The sequence below is a fragment of the Chlorocebus sabaeus genome, chromosome 14 (genome assembly GCF_047675955.1).
Source record: "Chlorocebus sabaeus isolate Y175 chromosome 14, mChlSab1.0.hap1, whole genome shotgun sequence".
NCBI classification, from domain to species: Eukaryota; Metazoa; Chordata; class Mammalia; order Primates; family Cercopithecidae; genus Chlorocebus; species Chlorocebus sabaeus.
In genome coordinates, this window is record NC_132917.1 from 97,440,538 (window position 1) to 97,454,901 (window position 14,364).

The following is a 14,364-nucleotide window of genomic DNA, read 5'->3' on the forward strand; positions in this document are numbered from 1 at the left end:
TGGCCCTGCACCTACCGGGCTAGAGACCCAGGAGTCGGCCTTGTACCTCCTTCCTTCTCACTTCCACCTCCTGTCATCCAGAGCTGTCAGTTCTTCCTCCTGAACATCTCTGCACACTCACCTTCTCCGCCACCCACCACAGCACCACTGTTCTCACCTGCACCACCCACCCAGACACTTTTCCTTAGACGGGTGGCCAGAGAAAAACTTCTCAAATAGAAGTCGGGCCATGGCACGCCAGTGAGGACCTTCCAGCGGTCTCCTGTGCACTTACACGAGGTCCAGACTCCTTCGTAGGACAAGTCAAGCTCTTGACGATCTAGTCCTTGAGTAATGGGGGGCCTCTTGCCCAGAGCCCCTCACACTCTTCAAAGCCGGCAGCTGAAGAGCTGAGCTGTGGCTGGCTGTGGAGTTCAGCCGCCGCTCCCTGCACGCCCGCCCTCTGCAGGGGACGCAGCCCCGTTTCCCCGCTTCCCCACCTGCGCCCAGTGGTGCTGCCGAGAGTGGCTGGGAAACGCCGGGCTTCGGGGTCAGGAGCGCCAGCTCCACTGCTCACCGCCTGTCACTCTGGGAAAACAGCTCTGGCGCCAGGCTCCCCGTAGGTAAAACGGGGGCAGTCATCCCTCCCCTCCTCAACCACACCCGTCAGAATCAGAAGCCACAAATCATTCTCCGCCACCCAGCACCCGCCTCGGTCTCCTCCACCACTTTCCCCACCGATGGGAAGACGGGAACGGCGCCAGGCCCAGAACAGGGCGGAGACTGGATGAGGCCAGCGAAGCGCCCAGGGACAAACGTTCGGGCAGCGCCCACTCTCGGGCTCGGGCAAGTGCAGAGTCGCTCCGAGAGCCACCGTCTCCCGAAGACGCGGCAGGCGCCGGGCTGTGCCTGGAGCCCGAACACCCCCGGAGCAGCCCGCCCCGCGCTGGGCCCGCGCTTCTGGGATTGGGGCCCCGCCGGCGGCGGCTGCCTGTGACGTCACAGGGGCGCGCCCGCTTCTCTGTGGAGAGCGCGCCCAGCGTTCCTGGGTTCGCCGCCGATGCGTTTCCCCAGCTGGCTGTGGTCAGTGGTGTCAGTGCCTAGGCGCCCGCCGCCCTTGACCTCCGGCCCCGCGAGCGCTAACTCAGCGCAGGAGGACCGGCCGCCGCCGCCAGGTAGGACGAGGCTGGCTGGGTCAGGCCAGAAGGGTGTCCCTGGCGCGGGTCTCCCGCGGAGCGCAGAACTGGGACCCGATCCCCAGCCGCTTCTGACCACACCGACGGGGCGGACCTTTCTGAGCGCTCACTAACTGCAGGGTACGGAGATGGGCATGTGGGAAACTGGGGGACCGGCATGGGGGTTCCAGGCGAGTGGACGGTGGGATGGGATCCGACGTGCACACCCACGTTTCAGGCTACTGTTTCCACCTCATGTCGCCGTCCCTTTGCTTACGGACTCTCGCAGAGTTGGACTGAGCTCGGGCCCTGTGACTTAGTGGTGGTTGCAGAAGCCCCAGGGCCACTTTCTGACTGGCACCTTGGGCACCTGACGTCGTCCCTTCGAGTCTCAGTGTCCCCTTCTGTAAAGTGAGGGCGCGCTACCTGAGGGGACCGCTGTCAGGTTGGAATGAACCTGCATGTGTGTCACGTGGGAAGGGAACAGGCAGTGGGGCCTGGGGTTCTCTTGGAGCGCTGGTAACCAGCCTCGTCCCTGAGGCAACAGCCAGAGGGCGCCTGTACTTTCACCTTATGAAGTATAGCAGGATAAAATACAAGCCTGGACCACTTCCCATGTGGTGTGCAGGGAACTGTTGATGGGGCAAAGGGCCTTGGGCTATAGTCCTAGGAATTTCAGGGATCCTGATGATGGCTCTGGGATCCTCCATCTCCTGGATCCTGCGTTTTTCTCTGCAGGCTCTGATGCTGGTGTCTGGTAGAAGAAGGTTGCTCACAGCTCTGCTGCAGGCTCAGAAGTGGCCCTTTCAACCCTCCAGAGACATGAGACTAGTACAGTTCCAGGCACCCCACCTGGTGGGGCCTCACTTGGGCCTGGAGACAGGGAATGGTGGAGGGGTTATCAACCTCAATGCCTTTGACCCCACACTCCCGAAGACGATGACGCAGTTCCTAGAGCAGGGAGAGGCCACCCTCTCAGTGGCAAGAAGGTAAGTAAGTGGACAGCATCGCCCTGAAGCAGCTGCCCTGGTTCCCCCGCACCCTCCCACCGCATTCCTGTTCTGGGAAACAGCACCAGCAGGTAGTTCTTTTGCAAGGGAGCAGAGTAACCCCACCTTTTATTTCTCACTTGTTCTCGTAAAAGATCCTTAGAAGTCTTATGTAATAACATCTTCAGTTTTCAGAGGAGAAAACTGAGGCCTAGGGGAGGTGATTAACAATTTCAAGGCCGTACATTTGGTGCTGGAACCAGGACTCTCTACTTCATCACACTGCCTCCTCTGGGAATGAAGTCCTGGACTGACTGACGGGTCTGGGCCAGGGGGTCCTAAAAGGCATCTTATGCAGCTGGGGGAGTGATAGAGACTCCCAGCTCCTACAAGGAGAGAGGACTGCAGGGAGGTTTTTTACAAGACAGTTCCTGGATTTGGACTAGATTAGGTGAGAGCGTCCCTGAAGCCTGGACCCCTACAGAATCTGGTCTAAGGAGCTGATGAACAATAAAATAAAAACACGTTAAGATGTCGTTTTCATCTATTAAAATAGGAAAAAATACAAATGTTTCACGGCTCACAGTATTAACAGCGTGTTCCCATATTGCCATATTCCGCAAAGATGAGAAACCTCCATGTCCCTCATTAGGGACTTGTGTATATCTCTGTACAGCAGTAATATACAACCACAAGCAATAAAGAGGACGCCCTCTATGTATTGTTACATATTGTTAAGGAGAGATCTCTAAAAGCAGTTGTTTTTATCAAAAGTGTAAAGATTGGTGCTGTCATTTGCATACAAAAGGCTGGGAGAAGAATATCCATAGAGTAGCTGCGAAGAGCCAGGGGAACAGGGGAACCAGAAGGGGAACGGGAGACCTTTCTGTGTCTTCCAGTTTGTATCTTTTACATGGACATGAGTTACCGAAGCGGGAGAGGAAATCAACACTGGAAAAATAAAAGCCCTGCTCTGGTATCAAAGGACGATAGCTCGGCTTGATTTTCATACTGACTCTGATGGTTGACAGAGCTAGGAAATACATTTCAAAAAGCAAAACCTGTAGCTGCTGCAGGATCTGCCCAACCTGCCGGGATTGCTGACCTGTTCCCAGCCAGACCCTCTCACCTGCTGTGGTCTCTACAGAGCCTTGGCTGCCCAGTTGCCAGTCCTACCACGATCGGAGGTAACCTTCCTGGCTCCAGTCACACGGCCAGATAAGGTGGTGTGTGTGGGCATGAATTATGTGGACCACTGCAAAGAACAGAACGTGCCTGTGCCCAAGGAGCCCATCATCTTCAGCAAGTTTGCCAGCTCCATCGTGGGACCCTATGATGAGGTGGTCCTCCCACCAGAGAGCCAGGTCAGTGCCTCCCCACGCCCTCCCTCGTCACTGGGCCATCGCAAGGGCGTTCTGAGCTCAGTGTTCAGCCTGCTGGAGCCAGCTCTTGCTCAATAGTACATTCAGCAGGGGATTACTCTAGGGGATTATACACTCAGTAATAACGGTGGCCTTGGAAAAAAAAGTTAATGTGTGTGTTTTCCTGATTACAAAAGCAATACACCTTCACTGTGGGTAAAATGGAGACAAACATTTAAAAATTACGTCACCCGTTATCCCACTGCCCAGGGCTTGCAATATTAATGTTTTTCTGTCTGTCTTCCCAGTGTTTCTCCACTCCTGCATATGTTTATACTGTACATACACTTATCTTTTACTTAAGACTCCATCAGAAGCATTTTTTCATGCCATTAAATATTCTCCCTGACATATTTAGGTTACCACGGAGTTTGTTATATAGGTTAGTTTACTCCCAATTACCTTATTGCTGGATACTGTTTCTAGTTTTCGCCTTCTATAAATAAATGTTGCAATAAACATCCTTATATAGAAAAGGCTTTGCATGTCCATTAATACATTATTATTTCCTTTGAATAAACCCTTAGAATTTAAATATGTCAGAGTATAGGCAGTATTTCAAAACTTTTGAAAAATTCTGCCAACTGGCCTTTTAAAAGATTGTAAAAGCAACTCACACATCCACCAGTACTGTATATACCCTTATTAACACTGGTTACTTTTTCTCTCTGATTTTTATTTTGGAAATGTCTTGGAAATTATAGAAAAGCTGGGAAAGTAACACAGTGAATGCTCAGATAACTTTTCCACCTGATTTCATTGTAAACATTTGGTCATATTTCCTTTTTCTCCCTTGCCTTCTCCCTGCCCTCCACATGGCAAACATACACTTTTTTTTTGTTTTTGCAGGGGGTGGGGTGAAGGAGACCTTTTAAAACACATTGGGAATATTAAGACAATTTAGTCAGAAAAACTTAAATAGGCATCTCCTAAGAATAAGGACAGTGGCTTGCATGACCATCCCACCATTATCACTACCAAGAAAATTAACTTGAATAATATTTAATATAAAATCCAGTTGCCCCAATTTCCAATCAGAAGTACTGCTGACTGCCCCAAAGGTAACTTTTAATTTGCTTACTTTTTTTATTGCTCCTTGATCAACCAAGGCCACACACTGTATTGTTTTATCTCTTTAGTGGTTTCAATCTAGGACAAGGTTCCATAGACCTTTTCTTAAACGGCTGTTTTAGTCTGTTCTCACACTGCTGATAGACATACCTGAGACTGGGCAATTTACCAAAAAAAAAGAGGCTTAATTGGACTTACAGTTCCACGTGGCTAGGGAAGCCTCAAAATCGTGGCAGAAGGCAAAGAGGAGCAAGTCACATCTTACGCGGATAGCAGCAGGCAGAAAAGAGCTTGTGCAGAGAGACTCCCATTTTTAAAACCGTCGGATCTCGTGAGACCCATTCACTGTTGTGAGAACAGCACGGGAAAGACCCGCCCCCAGGATTCAGTCATCTCCCACCGGGGCTTCCCACAATATGTTGGAATTATGGGAGCTACAAGATGAGATTTGGGTAGGGACACAGCTAAACCATATTGGAATTATGGGAGCTACAAGATGAGATTTGGGTAGGGAAACAGCTAAACCATATCAAGGGCCAATTAGTAAATATTAGGCTTTGAGTGTCAGATGGTCTCTTTTGCAGCAATTCAACTCTGCTGTTGTAGTGTGAAAACCACCAGGGACGATACAGAAATAAATGGTGGGTTTCCATTCAAACTGTTATAGCAGACAGTGAGCTGGCCATAGTTTGCCAACTCCTGATCTCAAACATGCTCCCTGCCCTTTCCTTGAAGAATCCAGTTGTCTCATAGCATGTTTCACAGCCTGGGTTTGTCTGGTCGTTTCTTCATGATTAGTGTCGGGGTAAGCATTTTTATCAAGAGGTCTACAAAGATGTTATACATTTCCCATTGCATCCCACTGGGAGGCTCATGTCAAAGGTCCAGAATTTGACCACTTGGTTTAGCTGACATTCACTAGGTCCCTCCATTGGGAAGATGCATTTCCATTTTTGTAATTAATAAGCAGTCTATGAGTGGTAGTTTGAGATCACATAACTATCTTACTGCCCCATCTTCTCATCCAGGGATCCTGTGGTCATCCTGACTGAATCCATTATTGCACTGGGGGTTAGAGGACAATGACCTTTTTTTTTTTTTTTTTTTTGAGACAGAGTCTCGCTCTGTTGTGCAGGTTGGAGTGCAGTGGCATGATCTCAGCTCACTGCAACCTCTGCCTCCTGGGTTCAAGTGATTCTCCTGCCTTGGCATCCCAAGTAGCTGGGATTACAGGCGTGTACCACCACACCTGGCTAATTTTTGTATTTTTAGTAGAGACAGGGTTTCACCATGTTGACTAGGCTGGTCTTGAACTCCTCACCTCAGGTGATCTGCCCGCCTCGGCCTCCCACAGTGCGGGGATTACAGGCGTGAGCCACCATGCCCGGCCAAGATCAATGACTCTTCTCAATCATGCCTTCTGTTTTTATTGGCTGGCATTCTTCTATGAAGAAAAGCTGCCTCTCCTCTTTATTCCTGTGTCTTCAATATCACTGTGAATTCATGATTTTTGTTTTTACTCAATTGTTTGTAATTCATCATTTACATTCTTTAGGTGACCTCAGTTTGGCCAGTGAGGGACCTTCAAGTTGGCTCCATTCCCGTCACTTTTTGTATATCCTAGCTTTTTGACCAAGATGTTCTAGTCTTATCATGTACTGTCTGTCTCGGACCTGGAATTAGCCATTTCCCCGAGGAACCCGGTGCTTCTTAATGGGGAGTGGTATTAGAGACCAACATCTGGGTGTCAGGTGTACTCATACCAACTGGTTATTATCAGAAAGAGCTGCCAATTTTAAAGGCCAAATTATATCTATTTTGTAGTTGTATTTTATGGATTATGGGAGAGGCTGAGCATATTTTCATGTTTTCTGGCCATGTCCATTGCCTTTTTGTGAATTGCTTACTCAAGTCCTTTGTGGGATGTCAATCTTTTTCTTACTAAAGTGAGTTAACAACATTACAGCATTTAGAATAGTGCCTGACACACAGTAAGGTTACATATTGCTAGAGGATATTACTTCGTATTTATTCTTCGTTAAAAGTATCCAGAGTAACTTTTAAACTCAGTGCGCCGGACACGTGTTGCTCTTCTGCAGTCACAGTGGGGAGAGGACCTGTGCCTGCATCCCGTGATGCTGTCTGCCACTGCCCAAAATGTATGGGTCTGCAAGTCACAGGTCCCTTGTCATTCACTTGGCTCTGGTTCATGGTGATGGCAAACATGGGCTGGCACCTAAGCCCTAATGACAAAGGTCCAGGCCCTTCAGCACCGTGTGCAGCCTCTCAGCATGGACAATGGGCCCCAAAGCCACTGCAGCTCACTGTTCCTCTCCCACCCTACAGGAAGTAGATTGGGAAGTGGAGCTGGCCGTGGTCATTGGAAAGAAAGGCAAGCACATCAAGGTGAGGTGGAAAGGTGGGGCTGCCAGGCCAGGGTATAGCAGAGGCCCCAGCTCCTGCCTCTCCCAGTGCTGACCTCTCACCAACACACGGTGCCAGCTGTCCCTGACCCTGGGAAGCGGTCAGCCTCCTTGCTCCCTGACACTGCCTTGCCCTTCACCCACCTTTGGCTGGCCCTGGCTACTAACACGGGATAACAGCTTAGAGATCCTTTGCCAAAGGTGTTGGTGTCACCCGTGATCTAACCTCCTGTATGGCCATATCCCCTGCCCCATAGGCCACAGATGCCATGGCCCACGTGGCCGGCTTCACTGTGGCCCATGACGTGAGTGCTCGTGACTGGCAAATGAGACGCAATGGGAAACAGTGGCTGCTGGGGAAAACCTTCGACACCTTCTGCCCTCTGGGCCCTGCCTTGGTGACCAAGGACAGTGTAGCAGGTAGGTCCCTGGACCCTGCCCCCTTGTACCTACCATTGCACAGATGAACAGCGTTCCAGGGAGGAGCGTGGGTTCAGGTACATGCGGCGCCTGCACTCCCTGGCCACCCTTTCACTGCTGACTCCACACAGGCCAAGTCTCTTACCCTCAGCCATGAGTTCTCCCATGGGCTTCCTTCCCAAGCGCCCTAGAGGGAACACAACTACCGAGGATGTGAAACTGCAGGAAGTAAAGTGCAAAGAACACTGAGCTGATGGGTGGATCAGGCTTCCTGTGGCTGCCACCATCTGAAACGATCTAAGTTGAGCATCGTGGAGCATAGTTATCACAAGGCCCTGGCATCTTCCACAGTACAGGACATGAGAGCCCGTGTGACTCACCCAGGCATTGTGGAAACAGAACAGCACCGACCACACACAGTGAGGAGACAGCGCCAGGACGGGGGCAGTGCCCCAGAGGGCAGAGCGCAGTCTCTTAACACAGCCGCCCACAACTGTGGTGGAGATGGGGGGAGGTGTCCCTGTGGGCCAGCCATGCCAGGATGCCAAAGACCCCATTACCTCACAGCACCCCATGCAGAGTCCTCAGTAAAGTTAAATTGTGTTTCAGCCGCTCTACTTAAGGGGGGTAGAGGCCGGGTGCGGTGGCTCAAGCCTGTAATCCCAGCACTTTGGGAGGCCGAGACGGGCAGATCACGAGGTCAAGGGATCGAGACCATCCTAGCTAACACGGCAAAACCCTGTCTCTACTAAAAAAATACAAAAAACGGCCGGGCGCGGTGGCTCAAGCCTGTAATCCCAGCACTTTGGGAGGCCGAGACGGGCGGATCACGAGGTTAGGAGATCGAGACCATCCTGGCTAACACGGTGAAACCCCGTCTCTACTAAAAAATACAAAAAACTAGCTGGGCGAAGTGGCGGGTGCCTGTAGTCCCAGCTACACGGGAGGCTGAGGCAGGAGAATGGCGTAAACCCGGGAGGCGGAGCTTGCAGTGAGCCGAGATCCGGCCACTGCACTCCTGCCCGGGCGACAGAGCGAGACTCCATCTCAAAAAAAAAAGAAAAAAAAAAAAAAAAAACAAAAAACTAGCCGGGCGAGGTGGCGGCCCCTGTAGTCCCAGCTACTCGGGAGGCTGAGGCAGGAGAATGGTGTAAACCCAGGAGGCGGAGCTTGCAGTGAGCTGAGATCCGGCCACTGCGCTCCAGCCTGGGTAACAGAGGGAGACTCCACCTCAAAAAATAAAAAGAAAAAAAAAAGGGGGGGTAGAACACTAGGACCACCACCAACAGTTGAAAGTGCTGGTTAGCCAGGATGTTCTTTTTTTTTTTTTTTTTTTTTTTTTGAGGTGGAGTGTAGCTCTGTCGCCCAGGCTGGAGTGCAGTGGCCGGATCTCAGCTCACTGCAAGCTCCGCCTCCCGGGTTCATGCCATTCTCCGGCCTCAGCCTCCCAAGTAGCTGGGACTACAGGCGCCCGCCACCTCGCCTGGCTAGTTTTTTGTATTTTTTAGTAGAGACGGGGTTTCACCGTGTTAACCAGGATGGTCTCGATCTCTTGACCTCGTGAAGCCAGGATGTTCTTATACTAATCCATCCCCTGCCAGCGTCCAGTACACGAGGGTTTACTGTCCCGGCTAGAACTATTACCTCACTGCTTTATAGATGCTAAGTCTTTTTTTTTTTTTTCTTTTGGAATGGTCTTACTCTGTCACCCAGGGAGGAGTGCCGTGGCCCAATCTCAGCTCACTGAAGCCTCAATATCCAGGGTTCAAGCGATCCTCCCGCCTCAGCCTCCTGAGTAGCTGGGACTACAGGCATGCATCACCACGCCTGGCTAATGTTGTTATTATTTTTTATAGAGACAAGCACTCACTACGTTCCCCAGGCTGGTTTTGAACTCCTGACTTTAATCAGTTCTCACCTGCCTTGACCTCCCAGAGTGCTGTGATTACAGGCGTGAGCACCAGGCTTGGCCCTGCCCAGGAGCCATTTTTGTATCTACAGGTGTCATCCTATGCTGTAGACAGATGCCCTTTTTTTTCAAGGCAAAAACCCGAGCCATTTTTCTCTCCCTCTTCAGAGTCTGGAACATCCTCTCAACTCAGCCCTGTGATTACTGCCTGGGGCTCTTGGCAGGGATGCAGGGAGGCCTGAAACGGCCAATGTCTATACAGAAAGTTCTAACGTAGAGCACTGAGTCAATGTGGGCACAAAGCCCTTTCACCTGGCAAGTCACAAAGCTCCGCTGCAGTTGTGTTTATGAAATACGGGGGGGGGGGTTGAGGGGGGAAAGGGATAACCCCAAGGTACCATCTTTGCATTTCAGATCCACACAACTTAAAGATCTGCTGCCGAGTGAACGGGGAAGTGGTCCAGAGCAGCAACACCAACCAGATGGTATTCAAGACGGAGGACCTGATAGCCTGGGTCTCCCAGTGAGTGCCAGGGCCTGTCCTGCCAGTCCCACTCCATCCGCCCACATGTGGAGGCTGAGCTGAGCCCTCCACCCTTGGCTGTGACCACCTCAGCCAGCCCCTGGTCTCACCGGGTCCTTTGGCTTTGCTCCAGGTTTGTCACCTTTTACCCAGGGGATGTCATCCTGACTGGGACCCCCCCAGGTGTCGGTGTATTCAGGAAACCTCCTGTCTTTCTCAAGGTAGGTTAGCGAAAAGGAAAGAGAGCAAGGGCCCCGAAGGCCTGGCAGGCTTGGCTCAGACTTGAGAAGTACAGGCTTGTGTGGATGTGCGTGTGTCTGACGGAAGGGCTGACACCCTCATGGCCTGCTCTGTTGCAGAAGGGGGATGAAGTCCAGTGTGAGATTGAAGAACTAGGTGTCATCATCAACAAGGTGGTGTGATGGCTCCTGCACAGGCCCTGGACATAGGATGGGGGCATCTGCTCCCGCTCAGCCTAGCCCAGGGAAAGGCCCAGTGACAGGTATGGGCAGGTGCCGGCCCTGCAAGCCGCCTCTTCTGGGTAGAAGGGAGAAGGACAGAGCTCTCTTCAATAAATTTGTCAGGCCAAAGCAGCAGCTTGGCTTCTACTGTTTGTCTTCTTTTGGGCTTTGTTTCATGGGACAAGTCGGGGCATTTTGTGGGACTGGGGAAGAAGAGAGCAAATACACACGCATACGCCACAAAGATACTCCTGGGCTTGGGAAAAGACAACCTGTCTGGTCCCCTTGTTTATCACATCAAAGGAGGAAGAAAGCAAGAGATGGCAAGGGGCAATGAAGCCTCAATGATTGTATTTATAGACCAGCTAAGGGTTTGCAGCCTCCTCTCCGTCTTCTGGCTCTAGGACACAGCTGTGTTGTGGGGCTGAGAAGTCTCGGCACAGGCTCCTTCTCACAGTTCTAGCTACAAATGAACTGCCGGATAAACTGTTCTAGTTTTTGCTGATTCTCCCGGCTGGCAAAAGTAGGGGACAGGTGGAGCCTGGGGCCTGCAGGGCTCGGCATCTGCTGCAGAACCTGGGCCATGGAAGATGGACCATTGAGTACCCTCAACACAGAGACTGTGTCCACCGGGCCCAGGGACCAAGCCTGTCCCCCAGAAACCTGCTGTGAGACCTCTGGCCCCTTAGACCTCAGTGTTTGAGTGCAAAAGCTGCCTCAAAGCAGCCCTAATACCCCACCTAGAAGGAAGAGCCAGTGATTTGGGAGACCAAGAGGCAGGAAACCATCCCATCTTCTCCAGCCCATCACCACGTATGTTGCTGGAAGACACCAAGTAAATCCTAGGGTCTTAATGAGATACCATCACGCCAGCCCTGTGGGGTGATGGGGACATAGCTGGGTTTCCCTGAGCCACTCTATCGGGGTGGGAACGGGGACAGAAGATGGTGACACTGGCTCCTCTCACCCCTAGGTCTCTGAAGGTCCAGATAGCACTGATGGCGAGCTTTCGGTCCGCACACTCTGGAGAGGAGAGAGAGGTGAAGGCTCTAGGTAGGGAGGACAGGGAGCCACTGGGCACAGGGTTCTCTCCTCTTGTGTAAAGCAGCAGCCCAGGGAGGGCTAGAGCTCAGACTGGACAGAAGACCCTCTGAACTCTGCAGCCGCCTTCCTAGAGTTGGGTTCACTGTCCGGCAGGGGGCAGCAACCACCAGCAAACACCCCTGCCTCCAGGAGCCTGGGCTGACTGGCTGGGACTCACCTAAGATCTCTTCTTCCTGGGCAGTGGCCTGGAGGAACTGGAACAGCTGCTCTGTGTAGCCCGACTCTGCGGAAAAGAGAAGACCTAGACCTGGCGCCCTACACAGACAGCCTGCCTCAAGGACTGCAAGGGAACAAGGGCCTCACCAGTATCGGGCAGCTGGCCCTGGTGGAGGAAGGCGGCAGCCTGTGCAAAGGCCTTGAGCAGTGGGCTGAGCAGGCGGCAGAGGAAGAGAAAGAAGTCTGGGCAGTGTGACTGCTGGCTGAGCTGTGGGGGACAGGCCGGGGTAAGCGCAGCTCCCCACCACTTCCCTACCACCTCCCTCCAGGGGCAGCTTCTTGAAACACACCCTAAAGTACCGACCCTCAGCCTCTTCAAAGTCATCACTGTCACTATCAGTAAAGTCCCCACTCGGTTTCCACAGCAGCTTCCTGCTCAGTCGCTGTCGCCCTGTGTCACAGGCTGACCGGGAGCCTGGGGTCTAGGGGCCATGGAGTCATAGTTCTCTGACAGGCTGGCCAGGGATCAACCCTATACCCCCAGACCAGGTACATGCAGGTGAATCCAGTAAAAGCAGACCTAGAGACCCAAGAGGTTGCTATGCAGAAGCTTTTTAACTTGATGTGCTCCCATTAGTCCAATTTTGCTTTGGCTGCCTCTGTTTGTAGGGTATTGCTACATAAATTTTTGAGCAAGGTGTAGTGGCTCATGCCTGTAATCCCAGTACTTTGTGACACTTACAGGGGTGGATTGCTTGAGGCCCAGCTACTTGGGAGGCTGAGATGCGAGAAAGGCTTGAACCCAGAAGGTGGAAGTTGCAGTGGGCAGACAATACGCCACTGCACTGCAGCCTGGGTGATAGAGCAAGACTCTGTCAGAAAGAAAGAAGGAAGGCAGGAAGGCAGGAAAGCATTTTTGCCCAGACTAATGTCCTGGAGATTTCCCCCGATGATTTCTCGTAGTAATTTCATAGTTCAATATTTTAAGTCTTTAAACACTTTTGATTTGATTTTACATATGGCAAGATACAGAAGTCTAGGATTTACTTTCATTCTTCTTCATATGGAAATCGAGTTTTCTCAGTACCATATACTGAAGAGACTGTCTTTTCCCCAGTGTGTGTTCTTGGTATCTTTGTTGAAAATGAGTTCACTGTAGGTGTGTGGATGTGTTTCTAGGTTATCTATTCTGTTCCATTGGTCTATGTGTCTGTCATTATGCCAGTACCATGCTGCTTTAGTTACTATAGCTCTGTAGTATAATTTGAAGTCAAGTAATGTGATTCCTCCAGTTTTGTTCTTTTGGCTTAGGATAACTTTATCTATACTGGGTCTTTTAGGGTTCCATATACATTTTAGGATTTTTTTTTTCTATTTATGTGAAGAATGTCATTGGTATTTTGATGGGGATTGCATTGAATCTGTAGGCTGCTTTGAGTATTATGGACATTTTAACAATATTGATTCTTCTGATCCATGATCCTGGAATTTCATTCCATTATTGGATGTCCTTTTCAATTTCTTTCATCAGTGTTTCATAGTTTTCGTTATTGAGATGTTTCACTTCTTTGGCTAATTCCTAGGTGTTTGATCTTATTTGTGGCTATTGTAAATGGGATTACTCTTTTAATTTCCTTTTCAAATTGTTCACTGTTGACATCTAGAAATGCTAGTGATTTTTCTATGTTGATTTTGTATCTTGCAAATTTACTGAATTTGTTTTTCAGGTCTAATGTCTTTTTGTGTGGAATCTTTAGGATTTTTTGAAATACAAGATCATATCATCTGCAGACAAGGATAATTTGACTTCTTTTCCAATTTGCATGCCCTTTATTTATTTCTCTTGTCTGATTACTCTAGCTAGGACTTCCAGTCCTATGTTGAATCAACAGTGGTGAAAGTGGGCATCTGTGTTGTGTTCTAGATCTTAGAGGGAAGGCTTTCAGTTTTTCCCCATTCAGTATGATACCAGCTGAATGGTATTGTGTTTTAATTTCAAGTTCCACTTGTTCATTGTAGGTATCTAGGAACGTGATTGGCTTTTGTACATTAACCTTGTATCCTGCAACCTTGGTATAATTACTTATTAATTTTCTAATTTTACATTTTTTTTTCTTTCTTTTTTTTTTTTCTTTTTTTTTTTTTTTTTTTTTTTTTTGAGACAGAGCCTCACTCTGTAACCTAGGCCAGAGTGAAGTGGTGTAATCTAGGCTCACTGCAAACTCCGCCTCCCAGGCTTATACGATTCTTCCACCTCAGCCTCCCAAGTAGCTGGGATTACAGGCATGCACCACCATGCCTGGCTAATTTTTGTATTTTTGGTAGAGACAGGGTTTTGTCATGTTGCCCAGGCTGGTCTCCGAACTCCTTGGCTCAAGTGATCCACCCACCTTGTGCTAGGATTACAGGTGTGAACCACTATGCCCAGCCTAGAATTTTTTTGTTTATTCTTTTCAGATTGTCTATATAGACAAACATGTCATCTGCAAACAGAGAGTATATTTTTTCCTCCTTTCCAATCTGTATACCTTTTGTTTCCCTTTCTTGTGTTATCACATTAGCTAAGACTCTGGCACAGTGTTGAAAAAGAGTGGTGAGAGGAGACATCCTTGCTTTGTTCCTGATCTTAGCAGGAAAGCTGTTTCTCACTGTTAAGTACAATGTTAGCTGTAGGATTTTTGCAGATATTCTTTATCAAGTTGAGGAAGTTCCCCTCTAGTACTAGTTTACTGA

General features: G+C 50.0%; 1 protein-coding gene across 3 annotated transcripts; it reads left to right on the forward strand.

The window, feature by feature from the left end:
* Positions 1–987: 987 nt before the first annotated feature.
* Positions 988–10,506, forward strand: LOC103241057 (oxaloacetate tautomerase FAHD2A, mitochondrial). 3 transcript variants are annotated; one of them, XM_073023181.1, is made up of 8 exons: positions 988–1,295; positions 1,893–2,143; positions 3,291–3,507; positions 6,982–7,041; positions 7,316–7,478; positions 9,802–9,910; positions 10,044–10,131; positions 10,270–10,506. In XM_073023181.1, the coding sequence occupies exons 2-8, from the start codon at positions 1,899–1,901 to the stop codon at positions 10,330–10,332; spliced, it is 945 nt and encodes a 314-aa protein (XP_072879282.1). In that variant the 5' UTR covers positions 988–1,295; positions 1,893–1,898; the 3' UTR covers positions 10,333–10,506. The 3 variants fall into 3 exon arrangements, with proteins under 3 accessions (XP_072879282.1, XP_072879281.1, XP_072879280.1); XM_073023180.1 differs by having other exon boundaries at positions 988–1,154; XM_073023179.1 differs by lacking the exon at positions 988–1,295 and having other exon boundaries at positions 1,351–2,143.
* Positions 10,507–14,364: the final 3,858 nt, after the last annotated feature.